The sequence below is a fragment of the Salmo trutta genome, chromosome 9 (genome assembly GCF_901001165.1).
Source record: "Salmo trutta chromosome 9, fSalTru1.1, whole genome shotgun sequence".
NCBI classification, from domain to species: domain Eukaryota; kingdom Metazoa; phylum Chordata; class Actinopteri; order Salmoniformes; family Salmonidae; genus Salmo; species Salmo trutta.
In genome coordinates, this window is record NC_042965.1 from 12,072,180 (window position 1) to 12,090,587 (window position 18,408).

Consider the following 18,408-nt stretch of genomic DNA (forward strand, 5'->3'; position numbering starts at 1 on the left):
ACACAGCACAGCCATTGGTTAGGCAGCACAAAAGGGTTTGCATCAGCAAGAGCAGGGCAGGCCAGGGCTTATGATTGGGATAGCCTATCCATTGCAGTGTGTAATGCAGTCTAGCCTAGTTTTATATACACCAAACATAACACAGTGTAGCCTAGTTTTATATACACCATCCCAGCAGTGCAAAAACTTGGGAAGGAAGTATATTTTTTTGCGCTGTGCTTCTCCGATTATGCTCTTCGTATAACCTAGGCCTATAACCTATAGTATAGGCTATGGATCAGTTTATTGAGACTTTATATTGCACGCCCAGCAGAGAATCAGGGGTGAGGAGCAGCATCGGGCAACCATCGAGATATAATAATAAGCAACTAATTCTCAAATACTGAGCAATATGACATTTAATCAATTACAAATTACATGACCCTCCATTGGACTAGATCATACTAAACCCTCCTCCTGAATGAAATTGAAAAAGCATGACCCTCGCCCATTTTCCTCCAGGTAGCAATTGTGTAAATTTTGACCTCTCCCTCAAATAGATTTGTTTTCCTCACCCATCTACATACAATACCCCATAATGACAAAGTGAAAACATGTTTTTAGAATTTTTTGCAAATGTATTGAAAATGAAATATAGATAACTAATTTACATAAGTATTCACACCCCTGATTCAATACATGTTAGAATCACCTTTGGCAGCGACTACACCTGTGAGATTTTCTGGGTAAGTCTCTAAGAGATTTGCACATCTGGATTGTACAATATTTGCACACTATTCTTTTTAAAATTCTTCATGCTCTGTCAAGTTGGTTGTTGATCATTGCTTGACAGGCATTTTCAAGTCTTGCCATAGATTTCAAAGCCGATTAAAGTCAAAACTGTAAGTAGGCCACTCAGGAACATTGAATATCATCTTGGTAAGCAACTCCAGTGTATATTTGGCCTTGGGTTTTAGGTAATTGTCCTGCTGAAAGGGGAATTTGTCTCCCAGTGTCTGTTGGAAAGCACACTGAACCAGGTTTTCCTTTTGATTTTGTGCTTAATTTTATTCTGTTCATTTTTATTCAAAAGAATCTCCCTAATCATTGCCGATGACGAACATACCCATACCATGATGCAGCCACCACCATGCTTCTTTATATTAAGAGTGGTACTCAGTGATGTTTTGTGTTGGATAAAAAACATCCACTGTCCAAATAACCTTTGGAGCTTACTGTGTGTAAACTGGCAACTTTAAAATAGTGACTGACCGGGTATAATATCAACACCCTCTGTTACTTACTGTAACTCCTGTGAAGCAGCTTAATATGGGTAAAACCCTAGCTACACACTACAAGCTCTGACTCGAGAAATCCCAAGAGCTCATAAACTGCAAACACAGTTACTGCAATATCATCTGAAACAGATGAATAATATTTGCAGTAGCTCTCACAACAACCTCCTTCACCTCCTTAACTCCCATCTTGTAAGTGCAGGCCCGGGTGACCTCTGGGTCTGTTTCACTGGGAGCTGCCTTCCTCCTCTCGACAAGCCAGTCTACCAGCGCCACAAACACACCAGATATGATGAGGACCAATCCAGACAGGTAGAAGCCTGCACCGAAGTCATTGGCCCAGTCAACCAGCCAACGAGAAGGAGGAGAAATTAGACCACACAAACAAGTGGCCTGGATGAATAAACCAATAGCTTCACTGAATGAAAGCTTAGTTCATTCAAAGTGCAAATGAATGCAAACCCTTAGTTACGTATTTAGACAGTTCATGTTAACATTGTCATTACGCCCCAATTCTCACCTGCAGCAGGTGGACCAATGAAGCCCCCGGTGCTTCTGAAAAGCATGAAAAGTCCCAGGCCACTGTCAAACCCCTCCAGTCCCACTATGTCTAAAATGGACATCACATGGATGGCCACCACGCAGCCAAACAGAAAACCGTAGAGCGAGGAGAAGACCAGGAGGGTCCTTTCTAATGGGCAGCAGCAGTAGCACCACCCTCAACATGGTGACCACCAACGTCAGCAGCGTCACAACATTGCATTTACGGATAGTTTGGTACTGCTTAAAAGTCAACAGGGTCTACTTCTGTCTCTTTCTGTATCTTATGCAAAAAATAATTGCAAAAAAAAAAAAATATATATATATATATATATATATATATATATGTATGTATGTATCCCCCACATTCCACACACAGGACCTGCTTACTTAAGTACATATATTTCAAGTAATGTTTTTTACATTTTTTTATTTAACTGAGCCCTCTCCTCATCCCCCTCTGTATCTGACCCTGGCCAGGTTTCCATGCACCCACCATGTCGTGGCCCGTGGCAGGAACCCTGATGATCGAGCCCACGGAATCGGAGGACAAGGCAGAGATGGACCGCTTCTGTGATGCGTTGATGGGAATCAGACAGGAAATAGCAGACATTGAGGAAGGCAGGATGGATGCCCGCGTTAACCCACTGAAGGTGCACTGCACTGGCCTGACTCATAGACACAATTTACACTCTGTGTATTAAGCCATGCAATCAGCTACGTACAATGGTCTATAAACTCATAGTTATTTTCCTCAATTAAATAGGTGTGTGTGTGTGTGTGTGTGTGTGTGTGTGTGTGTGTGTGTGTGTGTGTGTGTGTGTGTGTGTGTGTGTGTGTGTGTGTGTGTGTGTGTGTGTGTGTGTGTGTGTGTGTGTGTGTGTGTGTGTGTGTGATAGCCTTGTGTGCTTTATTCATAGGACCTAAATGTAGCAAGAGTTGAGGTATGTTGCCAGAGCAGCTAAAATAGGTGTTTACTTGGGTCTGTCTGTGTCCACAGATGGCCCCTCACTCCCTGGCGAGCATCACCTCCTCCACCTGGGACAGGCCCTACTCCAGGGAGTACGCTGCTTTCCCCCTGGTGAGTCTTCCCTCTGGAAAACATCACAACACACACTACCAACTCCACTTCCCCTGAGGAAAAAATGGCTCTGTTTACAATTTGATTTACCAAAATCATTATACACAGATTATTTGACTCTCTCTGTATTAATGTTAACAAATTGTAAGCATGGTAAACACAAATGTTTCTCATTTTAAAACTTCCAGCCATTTGTGAGGCCAGAGACCAAGTTCTGGCCATCCATCTCCAGGATCGACGACATATACGGTGACCAGCACTTGGTCTGCACTTGCCCCCCTATGGATGTGTACGAGTCACTATATGAGGAGAAGAGAGCTTCCTCATGACACTAACGCCTCTGTTATACCAGCCCTCATCGTTCATCACACTTCCATATTCTGAAAGTCCATGAAGAGTTGTGTATCTTTTTTCTGTATTTCCGTGATGTGCCCTTGGTGCCTCAACTCTGTCTATATTCTATGTTGTACAAATTGTTGCCTTGACTCTCCCTTCATGCTGTTTTATTCTCTAAAGTCTAGGATCGGCCAAAAAAACGCATATCTCAACTTGTGTAGGGTTGTTCTTTATTTGCCATCTGTTTCGTGTATGAACATTTTTAAATGTGTATTTTGACACTTGTTTGCCTAATTACTTATGCTAACGTTAGTCTTGATGTTAATACTTTTTGGGGATAAAGAAAGTTAATAATCTTTAAATTACTTGTTAGGAAACATAGTTGTAATAAACATTGATTGTCTGGATCTTTTCTTGTTCAGTTTTGGAAGTAGACTGCCAGCTAGATGTGACTGTTGGAATACCAGCACTTGTTCTGTCTCACATGGTTTGCCACATGATTTGTTCTGTGGGACACAATACTAATACATCTGGACATTGAGCGGTTTTTTATCACCAGATTACATTATATAATTGGGTGAAAAATAATAAGTGAAAATTACAGTTCTCGTAACTGTCCTGTGTTCAGTCTTTGATGCTAATGAATTGGCTTTTAAAGTATTACAGTTCAAAAGAATGAATGTCCTTTTCAGTCTGCCCACAGACATGGAATGAGAACCTAAGGGAAGTTCCTTCATTTTCTTAATATGGTTAATCCTATTTGGTGATCATTTTTTTGCTTTGCCTCAGAAAATCTATTTTGTGTCATTGTGAAAGCACAATCAATGGAACTGTTGTGGGTGCATGACTAGTTTAAAGTAATACTTACACTTACTGTATGCAAGAAGCTATGGCATTTTTCCATTGCTTAAGACACCCTATTTTTACCCCATCTGCTTTTTAACTCCCCACACGGTGCTAAAGTTTTGGGGATTGACATTAAGGATTCCCCTATTGCCTGGGGCAAGTGAGCAGTCCTACTCTGAGGTTGCCCCATTGGGCAGGTTTTATTTAGTATTTTTTTTTTATGTGAAAACAACCAAACTGCTAAGAATTCCGGTTGCCTAAATTTTATCATCTGGGGCCAGATTCCCAAAACCTTATTAAGAAGACATTTCTTAACTGCCATTTTTTCCTTAACTATAGACTTAAGAAGAAAGAACATGTTTTAGAACAGTAATCTCAGTATGAAATATGCTAACATGATTGCCATTGCTAACTAGATAGCTAGCTAAATTGGTTACCTAGCAACAAACATCTTAAGAAGATTCATAAGAAGATATTTGGAAAGTTCATAACAAAATCATTAAATCTTAAGATATTGCACTTACAAACTATCTTAAGAAAATATAAGAAGTTCTTAAGTTTTTGTGTAAGAAGTGTTTTGTGAATCCGGCCCCTGGTTCCTCCCCATTGTTTAAGTGAAAGAAAGACAGTCAAGTTGAGCCTCCTGAGACTAACTTATTTTTCTTTTTTACACCCCTTGACATTTTCCACATTTTGTTGTGTTACAGCCAAAATGTTAAATTGATTACATTTGTCTTGTCACTGGCCTACACACAATACCAATAATGTCAAAGTGGAATTGTTTTTGAAATTTGTACAAATTCATTCAAATTAAAAGCTAAAATGTCTTGAGTCAACAAGTACAGTGCATTCAGAAAGTATTCAGATCCTTTGACTTTTTCCACATTTTGTAATGTTAAAATAACAACCAATGTTTATATCCCAGGACAAATTAGCTAGCAACAGCAAGCTAGCTAGCTAAATTGCCATAAATGTTTAATGCTTTTCAACCTGTCCCCAAATGAATATAATTGGTTCTGAGTTTGTATTGATATTTCAACCTGCGTGTCCTGATTGCATCTGGTGTGGGGGGACAAAATCAACATGCGTGCGATAGTGCACGCAGACTCACGCGTGTGTTCTGGTCAGCATGTTATTCTAAAATGTATTTAAATCGTTTTTTTCCCCTCATCAATCTACCAACAATACTCCATAATGACAAAGCAAAAGCAGGTTTTTAGACATTTTGCCAAATTCATTTTCAGGTCTCTCGAGAGATGTTAGATCAGGTTCAAGTCCAGGCTCTGGCGGGGCCACTCAAGGACAATCCGAGACGTGTCCCGAAGCCACTCATGCATTGTCTTGGCTGTGTGCTTAGGGTCGTTGTCCTGTTGGAAGGTGAACCTACGCCCCCAGTCTGAGGTCCTGAGCGCTCTGGAGCAGGATCTCTCTGTACTTTGCTCTGTTCATCTTTCCCTCAATCCTGACGCGTCTCACAGTCCCTGCCGCTGAAAAACATCCCCATAGCATGGTACTGCCACCACCATGCTTCACCGTAGGGATGGTGCCAGGTTTTCTCCAGACGTGACACTTGGCATTCAGGCCAAAGCGTTCATTCTTGGCTTCATCAGACCTGAGAATCTTGTTTCACATGGTCTGAGAATCCTTTAAGTGCCTTTTGGCAAACTCCAAGCGTACTGCCTTTTACTGAGGAGTGACTTCCGTCTGGTCACTCTACCATAAAGGCCTGATTGATGGAGTGCTTCAGAGATGGTTGTCTTCTGTAAGGTTCTCCCATCTCCACAGAGGAATGACCATCGGGTTCTTGGTCACCTCCCTGACCAAGGCCCTTCTCCCCCGATTGCTCATTTTGGCCAGGCGGCCAGCTCTAGGAAGAGTCTGGGTGGTTCCAAACTTCTTCCATTTAATAATGATGGGGCCACTGTGTTGTTGGAGACCTTCAATGCTACAGAAATGTTTTGGTACCCTTCTCCAGATCTGTATCTCGATACAATCATGTCTCGGAGCTCTACGGGCAATTCCTTCGACTTCATGGCTTAGTTTTTGCTCTGACATGCACTGTCAACTGTGGGACCTTATATAGACAGGTGTGTGCCTTTCCAAATAATGTTCAATCAATTAAATATTACACAGGTGGATTCCAATCAAGTTGTAGAAACATCTCAAGGATGATCAATGGAAACAGGATGCACCTGAGCTCAATTTCGAGTCTCATAGCAAAGGATCTGAATACTTACGTAAATAAGGTATTTCAGTTTTATATTTGTAATACATTTGCAAAAATGTAAAAAAAAACGTTTTGCTTCCTGTAGATTGATGAGGAAAATGTTTTATTTAATCCATTTTAGAATAAGGCTGTAACAAAATGTGGAAAAAGTCAAGGGGTCTGAATACTTTCCGAATACACTGTATCACCTTTTCCACTTGGAAGTTTTTGAAATGCTGGCCTTGTAATTTAGGAGGAAATTTGGAGACCCCAGCTACAGGCTTCTGTAACCATACGTAAATGAAAGAACAGTGCCAAACCTACTGAGTTGATTTATGATTTCAAGAATGTTCTAATTATTAGCCCAGACTTTTCACTGTATTTTTTACAATTTCTATACTGTTAAATATTAGCCACTATCGGTAGCCACTGTCAGTTACACCCAAATAAATGTATAACTTTTACTGACTTTAGTGTTATAGTTTCCTTTCATTTTGCATCATTCAATTACATCGTTAATTGACCTTTTTGTTTCCACTGTCACGTTCATGTGGTTGTTCCTGAGGATCGATCGCTAGCAATAGTGGATCATATTAGGCTAACATATTACAAGTTGTGCAATAATTTGAGACATGTAGCCTATTTGAATCATTATGAAACGCAGACCACATGTAGCAGTTTAAACCTCGAGCATGGCCGCACGGTTCACGAAGAATGGACCGTTGTCATCACAGTTCCATGATTGGGGAGGATTATTATGGTAGATTTATAGGACTAGTGTTCAACCCCTATTGTACACTTCTCACCTTCCAATATTTCATGCATGGAGCAATTGAATATGGCAATTTGAGGATGACTCAAACCACTGTATTTTTTATTCACCAATATATTTTGTATTATTCATGAATATTTTCCTAACCCTAAATAAGATACAAGATTTTTAAATCTACAAATTGGTGCTGAATTTATTCTAGTCTGTCAAGAAAATAAAAATTAAATGTACACCACATTTAAAGGGATGGCTTCAGATAAATGTATTGAAAAACCTAATGAATGAAAAGTCCAGGAGAAAATAGCTTGGCCAGCAAGTGGGAGAGTTTTCAGCGATTGAATTACATCTATTCAGGACGCGCCTGCAAAGCCTGTTACGCACCAGCATAAGTGAAGTCTGAATACCAACTATTGAGAAGTGCTTAAGAAAATCATACATTTTTTAAGTCTGAATCAGGACCTCAGTGAACTGCAAAATGTTGGCGAACACAAAACCCACTTCGATGAGCATAAAAATACATTAAAAAAAATTCAAGTACCATTTTCAAAACTTTATTTTCATACAAATATTGCAAAAGTACTGTTCTATTTTTCTAAATGAAGGCTACTACTCTTCGGCTAATCGTCTCAGCCAACTAATTCATTGATTAAAGTCCTTATATACAACACAGGTATGTGTGTTATTCAAGTAGAACAAAAATGGTGCCCCCGAGAGCAAGGCTTGGGTACTCCTATCACAATGACTTTTAAACAAAATAAATGCTGGGCAATGCATCTTCAGTTGACCATTAGTGAAAGAAAGTGGGAAGACAAATGGTGTGGCAACAGTTGACACTGTTTTCTGATGTGGATGGAAGGAAAAAGTTCATTAAGAAATGAAAGCGGCCAGGACTTAATTCAAAAGTTAGTTGGTTTTGCAGTGTGGTTTGATGTGAGTGTCTCGTGTGTGTTTGCAAATGATAAGATTTCCGGATGCTAAGATGCAGGAGTATTTTGCTAGCACAGACTGGAATATGTTCCAGGATTCATCCATTGGCATTGAGGAGTGTACCACATCAGTCACCGGTTTCAGTAATACGCGCATCAAAGACGTTGTCCCCACAGTGACCATTTGTACATATCCCAACCAGAAGCCATGATTACAGGCAACATCTGCACTGAGCTAAAGACTAGAGCTACCGCTTGCAAGGAGCAGGACACTAATCAAAACACTTATAAGAAATCCTGATACGCCCTCAGATAAACAATCAAACAGGCAACGCGTCAATACAGGACTAAGATGAAATCCTACTGCACCGGCTCTGATGCTCATCGGATGTGACAGAGATTGCATGCTATCATGGATTACGAAGGGAAACCCAGCCGAGAGCTGCCCAGTGACGCAAGATGAGCCAGATGAGCTAAATGCCTTCTATGCTCGATTCGAGGCAAGCAACACTGATCCATACGTGAGAGCACCAGCTGTTCCGGACGAACAGTGCTTAATTTGTAAATCGAGAGGTGCCAAAACAAAAAGTGAGCACGAGAGGAGGGTGACCTGGGGAGCTCTGAGTTACTTGAACGCATTTGTGTGGTGGCATAGAGCAGTAGAGTAGAGGCAGTTACAGAAGTTGCACATATGGGGAACATTTTAGTAGCCGTCTGGGAAAAAATGTGGCCTTTTATAAACACATTTTATGCAAATTATTTTACATGACTGGAGACTTTTTTAATATGATCGAAATGGCAGGCTACATTGAAACTGACAAACTGAGATCCACGCACACAGATTCTTACATTGAATCCAGGGGCCGGATTCACAAAACACTTCTTACACAAAAACTTTAGAAGCTTCTTAAGAAAAAAATAAGAAGTTCATAAGATAGTTTGTTAAAAAAGTATTTATTGAAGAAGCCTTTGACTCGCCTCCTGAAGTGCCACCATACACAGCACAGCCATTGGTTAGGCAGCACAAAAGGGTTTGCATCAGCAAGAGCAGGGCAGGCCAGGGCTTATGATTGGGATAGCCTATCCATTGCAGTGTGTAATGCAGTCTAGCCTAGTTTTATATACACCAAACATAACACAGTGTAGCCTAGTTTTATATACACCATCCCAGCAGTGCAAAAACTTGGGAAGGAAGTATATTTTTTTGCGCTGTGCTTCTCCGATTATGCTCTTCGTATAACCTAGGCCTATAACCTATAGTATAGGCTATGGATCAGTTTATTGAGACTTTATATTGCACGCCCAGCAGAGAATCAGGGGTGAGGAGCAGCATCGGGCAACCATCGAGATATAATAATAAGCAACTAATTCTCAAATACTGAGCAATATGACATTTAATCAATTACAAATTACATGACCCTCCATTGGACTAGATCATACTAAACCCTCCTCCTGAATGAAATTGAAAAAGCATGACCCTCGCCCATTTTCCTCCAGGTAGCAATTGTGTAAATTTTGACCTCTCCCTCAAATAGATTTGTTTTCCTCACCCATCTACATACAATACCCCATAATGACAAAGTGAAAACATGTTTTTAGATTTTTTTGCAAATGTATTGAAAATGAAATATAGATAACTAATTTACGTAAGTATTCACACCCCTGATTCAATACATGTTAGAATCACTTTGGCAGCGACTACACCTGTGAGATTTTCTGGGTAAGTCTCTAAGAGCTTTGCACATCTGGATTGTACAATATTTGCACATTATTCTTTTTAAAATTCTTCATGCTCTGTCAAGTTGGTTGTTGATCATTGCTTGACAGGCATTTTCAAGTCTTGCCATAGATTTCAAAGCCGATTAAAGTCAAAACTGTAAGTAGGCCACTCAGGAACATTGAATATCATCTTGGTAAGCAACTCCAGTGTATATTTGGCCTTGGGTTTTAGGTAATTGTCCTGCTGAAAGGGGAATTTGTCTCCCAGTGTCTGTTAGAAAGCACACTGAACCAGGTTTTCCTTTTGATTTTGTGCTTAATTTTATTCTGTTCATTTTTATTCAAAAGAATCTCCCTAATCATTGCCGATGACGAACATACCCATACCATGATGCAGCCACCACCATGCTTCTTTATATTAAGAGTGGTACTCAGTGATGTTTTGTGTTGGATAAAAAATATCCACTGTCCAAATAACCTTTGGAGCTTACTGTGTGTAAACTGGCAACTTTAAAATAGTGACTGACCGGGTATAATATCAACACCCTCTGTTACTTACTGTAACTCCTGTGAAGCAGCTTAATATGGGTAAAACCCTAGCTACACACTACAAGCTCTGACTCGAGAAATCCCAAGAGCTCATAAACTGCAAACACAGTTACTGCAATATCATCTGAAACAGATGAATAATATTTGCAGTAGCTCTCACAACAACCTCCTTCACCTCCTTAACTCCCATCTTGTAAGTGCAGGCCCGGGTGACCTCTGGGTCTGTTTCACTGGGAGCTGCCTTCCTCCTCTCGACAAGCCAGTCTACCAGCGCCACAAACACACCAGATATGATGAGGACCAATCCAGACAGGTAGAAGCCTGCACCGAAGTCATTGGCCCAGTCAACCAGCCAACGAGAAGGAGGAGAAATTAGACCACACAAACAAGTGGCCTGGATGAATAAACCAATAGCTTCACTGAATGAAAGCTTAGTTCATTCAAAGTGCAAATGAATGCAAACCCTTAGTTACGTATTTAGACAGTTCATGTTAACATTGTCATTACGCCCCAATTCTCACCTGCAGCAGGTGGACCAATGAAGCCCCCGGTGCTTCTGAAAAGCATGAAAAGTCCAGGCCACTGTCAAACCCCTCCAGTCCCACTATGTCTAAAATGGACATCACATGGATGGCCACCACGCAGCCAAACAGAAAACCGTAGAGCGAGGAGAAGACCAGGAGGGTCCTTTCTAATGGGCAGCAGCAGTAGCACCACCCTCAACATGGTGACCACCAACGTCAGCAGCTGTAGGTTCCTCACCAGCCTCAGGTTGGCCAGTCAACCACAGGCCAGATGACCAAACAGATCAGCCAATGCCAGCACAGACAGGATGGGTGCCGCCCGGTAGTTCTTCAATCCCAGGCTGGTGGCATAGGGAACCAGGAACAGTGGTTGGATGAAATTCCTGCAGCAGCGAAAATGGCGAACAGGATGTAGAGCAGCAGTTCTGGTTTCCTTCTTTGGTGTCGGGTCAGCAGCAGCTTTGGAGTCCTGGTGGTTGAAACAGTTTTTAAATATTATTTATTGTCACTCGGGAACTCTGTTTGCTTCAAAACCAGAGGGAGCCCTCAACCCTACCTTGCAGTATGCTGACACTGAGGTACATCCATGGAAGTCTGAGGTTGAGAGGAGCCAGGATCATCCCTGAAGCAGTGAGGAGCTCTCCCATCATGAATACTGCCCTCTGGGTACAGTGCATGCTCAGAACACTGGCAACTGCGGCTGCGGTGAGGTGAGATGAGGTGAGGAGACAAATCATTACAAGAACCAGAGTGGAATGTTCAAGTGGGTGCTACTAGGTAATAGTTCCCCTTCAGGACAAAATGTCAACATTGTCTCTAGCTGTTTGAGCATGAAACCCTTTTTTGTTTCTTTGGCCAACTTTAACTCTCTAAAACTATGCAATATAGAGTTATATACAGATGAAAAAGAAGTTATACTGCAATACAAACAAGACAAGTTGCACTCAGCCTCCCTTACCTCCTGCATAGTCACTTTAATACCTACATGTACATATTACCTTAATTAGCTTGAATAACCGGTGCCCCCGCACATTGACTCTGTACCAGTACCCCCTGTATATAGCCTCGCTATTGTTATTTTACTGCTGCTCTTTAATTATTTGTTACTTTTATTTCATTTTTTTAGTTATTTTTCTTAAAACTGCATTGTTGGTTAAGGGCTTGTAAGTAAGCATCTCACTGTAAGGTGAGTACTGTTGTATTCGGCGCATGTGACAAATAACATTTGATTTTATTTTATTAACAAGCATGACAAGGCATTCTAGGCATGCACAGCGGGGGCGAGAGTGTGCATCTCACCAATGCAGGTCAGGAACAAAGAGAAAGAGAACGAATCTGAGTCCTTTTTATAACATCTGAGTTTTTGGGATTCAAAATCTGAGTACTTGACCAATAGCATTACTGTAAAATGAATCTCCAATTAGACATCAGACCTACAGGATGTAAAGACAACAGAACCTCTGCTTCACATCACAGAGGTGTGACATAATGGGGTTTGGAGAGAAACACAGAAGGCTGAATTCCTGAGAAGACAATAAACCCTTTTGCATAGAGCGTAAAAACTCGGGGGCCTTCCTACATAATGCTCCCGGATGGCCACTGGTAGTCACTGTAGACAATCTCATGGTCATAGTAGCTTCACTTCAGGAGGGTCCTTTTGGTGGGTAACATTGTCATTCTTTAGACATGCAAATGTACCTAGGTAACACCTTCCCTGCAAGCAAGCTATAAAGGAATGCCCTCTGGGTACAGTGCATGCTCAGAACACTGGCAACTGCGGCTGCGGTGAGGTGAGATGAGGTGAGGAGACAAATCATTACAAGAACCAGAGTGGAATGTTCAAGTGGGTGCTACTAGGTAATAGTTCCCCTTCAGGACAAAATGTCAACATTGTCTCTAGCTGTTTGAGCATGAAACCCATTTTTGTTTGGTGGGTAACATTGTCATTCTTTAGACATGCAAATGTACCTAGGTAACACCTTCCCTGCAAGCAAGCTATAAAGGAATGCTCCATTCTTCTTGTAAAAGCAAAGCACAGAGAAACATCACAGATTAATTCAACATTTCAACAGGCATAAAATAGTCTGTTAATCTGATTGGATTGGTCAATGTCAACTTCAGATGTAGTTTTATCAAGTCAGTCAGATGAATATTAAAGATGATCAGAGATCACTGCCTCATAAAATACAGAGTATTCAACATCAAACAAAACTCCCAAACTCTCCTCCCTTTGAGAGAAAATAGATTCACCTTGAAAATGAGAAAATAAACAAAATAACCAGAATTTTGAAATATTCAAGAACAATTTCAAAACAGCTTTCAAGCAACTGGTTTCACAAGCAATTTGAAAATGAAGTGTATTAGCATCTCAGTTTACAGCAACAAACATTAGCGTACCAATGGTGAAGGTTCTAAGATAAATTTGTGAGAAACAAGGCAATTACTTTTCCACACACACATCTATACATTCAGATGGACTTAGCCATATGCACTGCACTACACATAGGAAAACAAACTCTTTGTGTCTTAACAGGAGCTATTACATTTTGTCTATCTGTACACATAAAAAAGCACATTCACAAAAGTAACCTATATACTGTAGGATCACAAATGGATATAGAAACTATTGAGTTGCAAAGGATGGCTCTAATCCTGAATGCTGATTAGTTAAAACCGCATTCCGGCCGGTGTCTATTCCACAAGTTACCACCAAGCTAAATCTATGACATTAAAATGCCTATTTACTCTTTTCCATTTGACTGCACAATCCACTGTCGCATCAGCCCAGCCAGGCAATTTATAAACTTGATCTCCACTATAAAAAGCCTCTAGACATTATCTCACATTTCTTTTAGACTAACAGCAGAGGTTTGTATAAACCTTGAGGTCTGTCTCTCAGACATTTGCAACATTGCTTCAATATTAAAATTCGATCTCCAGCTGTCCTATAGTAATGAATGTGTTGGGAGTCAGGAAGAGACAGACAGACAGGCAGGCAGTGTTTCTCAGCCAGTCGAAATCATGAATCAGCTGGCATCATTTTTATGGATATATACATAAAATATATATACTCCCCTGAACAACAGTGTCCTTGCTGTTATTCTGGCTGCACTATTTGACATGACTGTAAGTTACCCGTAGTTGGCTAGCTAACAAGCAAGGGATAAGAACGTTGCCAGCCAGTATGGCAATGGAACACTTACAATGAATGTCTGGGTCACGTCCATAGATACAGAACAAAAAGACTGAACGACTAGGACGTCTCCAGCAACCTTAGATTTGTGTCGGGACTATATCTTGTGGAAGGATGAAATAGTATGAATGAATTCAACAAAATAACATTTTTTATGGAAATATGTCAATCATTATTTGAATATGTTGGTAACCTGTTGTATAAAAGGGATAATGCCCGAGAAGCTGGTGTTTGGAGGATATAAGTTGAGGGCCGGACTTCATCTCGGGCTTAACAACACCCATACCAATATATCCTACAAACACCGTCTCCTCTGGCATTATCACTTTAATAATCAACATCCTAAGTTTGAGAAAGCTCCAAATTGACCCTATGCTGCAAGTAAAATCAAGACCCTCCCTAAATCGCAACATTTCTGCATCATGAGAACATTTCTCTCAAAGCACAGCTGATGAAATTGTCAACAAATCATCAAGCCCTTGACTAGGTGAATCAGGTGAGTTAGAAACCTCTGGAAGTCCCAGAGGAGAGGTTTGAGAACCACTGCTCTAGCTAACCTCTAAATCACCCTCACAGGTTCTGTCACTCTCCACATCTCCTGATGGACCAGTCCCTAATCAATGCCAACCACCCACAGTTAATATCGGCCAGATTATCCTCCTACCCGACTTCCAAAAGAAATATAAAGAAACATGTAGGACATGACCTGCAGGACTTTTGCCATATTCAACATAAAAAACTTCACACACAGGCCAATTAGGCATCTAAAGGCAAGTCTGTTTGTGACAGCCCTTTCACAGACTTTCCTTCACAACCAGACAAGTAAGATGGCGCCGGAGCAGAAGGCAGACGTTTTACTTGCCCCCAACTGATTGTGTTTTTTGTTCGTTTATCTGCGTTGTTTGTAACTTATTTTTTTACTCTTTTTGTACATAATGTTGCCGCTACCATCTCTTATGACTGAAAATAACTTCTAGACATCAGGGCTGCGATTACTCACCGCGGACTAGCAGAATCCTTTTTCTTCTTTCACGACTCTGATGAGCCCGAGGATCAACGGCTCCCTCGGGAACAGGCCCCGACCCCAGTGATCTGCGTGAAGAGGAGGCGGAGAAAGAGAGGCCAGAGGGCAGGCTGCCTTCTGAGAAGTCGGAGGCGATCGAATAATCCCCCACTCCCCTAAATTCTGCTAGCAAACATGTAATCTTTAAACAATAAAATGGATGAGTTATTGGGAAGATTAAACTATCAACGGGACATTAAAGACTGTAACATCTTATGCTTCACGGAGTCGTGGCTGAACAATGACAATATCAACATACAGCTGGCTGGTTATACGATGTACCGGCAGGATAGAACAGCCGGCGTCTGGTAAGACAAGGGGCGGCGGTCTATGTATTTTTTTAAACAACAGCTGGTGCACGATATCTAAGGAAGTCTCGAGCTATTGCTCGCCTGAGGTAGAGTTTCTCATAATAAGCTGCAGACCACATTACCTACAGAGAATTGTCATCTATATTCTTTGTAGCTGATTACATACCATCACAGTCAGAGGCTGGCACTAAGATAGCATTGAATGAGGTGTATTCCACCATAAGCAAACATGAAAATACTCACCCAAAGGCGGCGCTCTTAGTAGCCGGGGACTTTAATGGAGGGAAACTTAAATCAGTTTTACCAAATTTATATGAGCATGTTAAATGTGCAACCAGAGAGAAAATAACTCTGGACCACCTATACTCCACACATAGAGATGCATACAAAGCTCTCCCTCGCCCTCCATTTGGCAAATCTGACCATAATTCCATCCTCCTGATTCCTGCTTACAAGCAAAAATGAAAGCAGGAAGCACCAGACGAGCTAAACTACTTCTATGCTCGCTTCGCGTCAAATAGCACTGAAACATACATGAGAGCACCAGCTGTACTAAGGTAACCTGCCTAAATGACTATCGACCCGTAGCACTCACATCGGTAGCCATGAAGTGCTTTGAAAGGCTGGTCATGGCTCACAACACCATCATCCCAGAAACCCTAAATGCACTCCAATTTGCATACCGCCCCAACATATGCACAGGTGATACATTCTCTATTGCACTCCACACTGCCCTTTCCCACTTGGACAAAATAAACACCTATGTGAGAATGCTATTCATTGACTACAGCTCAGCGTTCAACACCATAGTGCCCTCAAAGCTCATCAATAAGCTAAGGACCCTGGGACTAAACTCTTCCCTCTGCAATTGGATCCTGGACTTCTTGACGGTCCACCCCCAGGTGGTAAGGGTAGGTAACAACACATCCGCCATGCTGATCCTCAACACAGGGGCCCCTCAGGGGTGCATGCTCAGTCCCCTCCTGTACTCCCTGTTCACTCATGACTGCAAGGCCAGGCACGAATCCAACACCATCATTAAATTTGCCGATGACACAACAGTGGTAGGCCTGATCACCGACAACAACGAGACAGCCTATAGGGAGGAGGTCAGAGACCTGGCCGTGTGGTGCCAGGACAACAACCTCTCCCTCAAGGTGATCAAGACAAAGGAGATGATTGTGGATTACAGGAAAAAAAAGACCGAGCACGCCCCCATTCTCATCGACGGGGCTGCAGTGGAGCAGGTTGAGAGCCTCAAGTTCCTTGGTGTCCACATCACCAACAAACTAACATGGTCCAAGCACACCATGACAGTCGTGAAGCGGGCACGACTTAACCTATTCCCCCTCAGGAGACTGAAAAGATTTGGCATGGGTCCTCAGATCCTCAAAAGGTTCTACAGCTGCACCATCGAGAGCATCCTGGCTGGTTGCATCACTGCCTGGTATGGCAGCTGCTCAGCCTCCGACCGCAAGGCACTACAGAGGGTAGTGCGAAGCTTCCTGCCATCCAGGACCTCTACACCAGGCAATGTCAGAGGAAGGCCCTAACTGTTCTCGCCACACGGCAAGCGGTACCAGAGCGCCAAGTCTAGGTCCAAGAGGCTTCTAAACAGCTTCTACCCCCAAGCCATAAGACTCCTGAACATCTAGTCAAATGGCTACCCAGGCTATTCGCATTGCCCCCACCTTTGTATTGCCCCCACATTTTGTAATGTAGTGGTGTAATAATTCGTTGAATGATGTATTGTTTTATTTTTTGTGATGTAATTGTTTTAATCTTGTCTGGACCCCAGGAAGAGTATGCCTTGGCAGCAGCCAATGGGGATCCTAATAAATACAAATACCACCACTGGCTACTTTGTCTCCTCATCCGGTTAGGACAGACTCATGTCCTGGTCACCTGAAAGACATTGCATATTTAATTTTAGTGTGGAAAAGAGGGTCTGTGCATATCTGCTACTAGAGTAGCTGACTGTTGTATTACGGTTGGTTACCTGTAACTTAGTTACGCTGCTATGTGCTTCTGTCGTGAAAGGCTTTTTATTATATTTTGTGGAATTGCCCATTGTTTATATGCTGTAAGTGTGTGAATGAGATTAAAACATGAACATACATTGAAAAACTAGTTGGCTTGGGCTATTCAAACACAACAGAGGCATGGCAGTGCCATTCCCTAGATATAATGTACCAAGACTCTTATGAAACACTTTCAAAGACAGAATAACATTATATAAAATAAACAAGCATAAAAGGAATGTCTTTGTATAATGGACTTCAGAACGTTCTCTGAATAAACTGTACGAACCTTTTGCAGAAGCTGAGTCTTTGCCTAATTATTCTTAACCCAGTGTCTTACAAACCTTGGGGATTAGTCAAAGCTTATTGATTGTTAGTTATCATTGGGATAGAAAATTCTTCTGACATAATCTGTGATGATTTAATTGAAAGACTAGGGGCTAAAGATACAAAATCCTTTAAGGAACCTTGGACCCCGAAAAAGGTCATTTCGATGTCGGAGCCCACTTGTTTTCCTTAGAGACCAATACAATAGCCAAAACATCAAAAAGCATGTCTAACTGTATGCATTTTTGTCAGGCAGGACCATGCAGTACTGGTTAACGTTCATCATAAATACTTAAAGTTGATATTTCCGCCTATTGTATCTGTCTGTTTACAGGTCTATATTTCCAAGATGAATGAAGATATCTTAATGCTGTTTATTTGTGTATTTTAGGCAGACAACGGACAACTTGTATTCCAAATTTGAGCAATATCAGAGCTTGCAATATTGGGTTACATGAGCTTGTGGCCAACCCCTCATTATTCCGTTAGCCGTGGTATAAATGGCCATATACCATACCTCCTCGTGCCTTGTTGTTTAATTATACCTCGGGTAGGGGTATCTAAAACATTTTGGGCACTTGCCACTAGCCTAAAATACAGCCAATGGAGTTGTGGTTGAATCCATTATATGGTTGTATTCTCTTTGCTTGTATCCTACTTGTCCCGAAGCCACTCCTGCGTTGTCTTGGCTGTGTGCTTAGGGTCGTTGTTCTGTTGGAA

The 18,408-nt window shown here is 41.6% G+C and overlaps 1 protein-coding gene and 1 pseudogene across 1 annotated transcript; one reads left to right on the forward strand and one right to left on the reverse strand.

The window, feature by feature from the left end:
* Positions 1-1,382: 1,382 nt before the first annotated feature.
* LOC115199581 (monocarboxylate transporter 7-like) lies at positions 1,383-11,420 on the reverse strand (annotated as a pseudogene).
* On the forward strand, positions 2,268-4,904 carry LOC115199890 (glycine dehydrogenase (decarboxylating), mitochondrial-like). Its single transcript, XM_029762424.1, has 3 exons — positions 2,268-2,467; positions 2,815-2,895; positions 3,084-4,904. The coding sequence occupies exons 1-3, from the start codon at positions 2,312-2,314 to the stop codon at positions 3,222-3,224; spliced, it is 378 nt and encodes a 125-aa protein (XP_029618284.1). The 5' UTR covers positions 2,268-2,311; the 3' UTR covers positions 3,225-4,904.
* Positions 11,421-18,408: the final 6,988 nt, after the last annotated feature.

Coding starts and splice junctions, on each gene's coding strand:
- LOC115199890 (XM_029762424.1), top strand. CDS start 2,312: ATGTCGTGGCCCGTGGCAGGAACCCTGATGATCGAGCCCACGGAATCG. Junction 2,468..2,814: donor CCCGCGTTAACCCACTGAAG/GTGCACTGCACT, acceptor CTGTGTCCACAG/ATGGCCCCTCACTCCCTGGC. Junction 2,896..3,083: donor AGTACGCTGCTTTCCCCCTG/GTGAGTCTTCCC, acceptor TAAAACTTCCAG/CCATTTGTGAGGCCAGAGAC.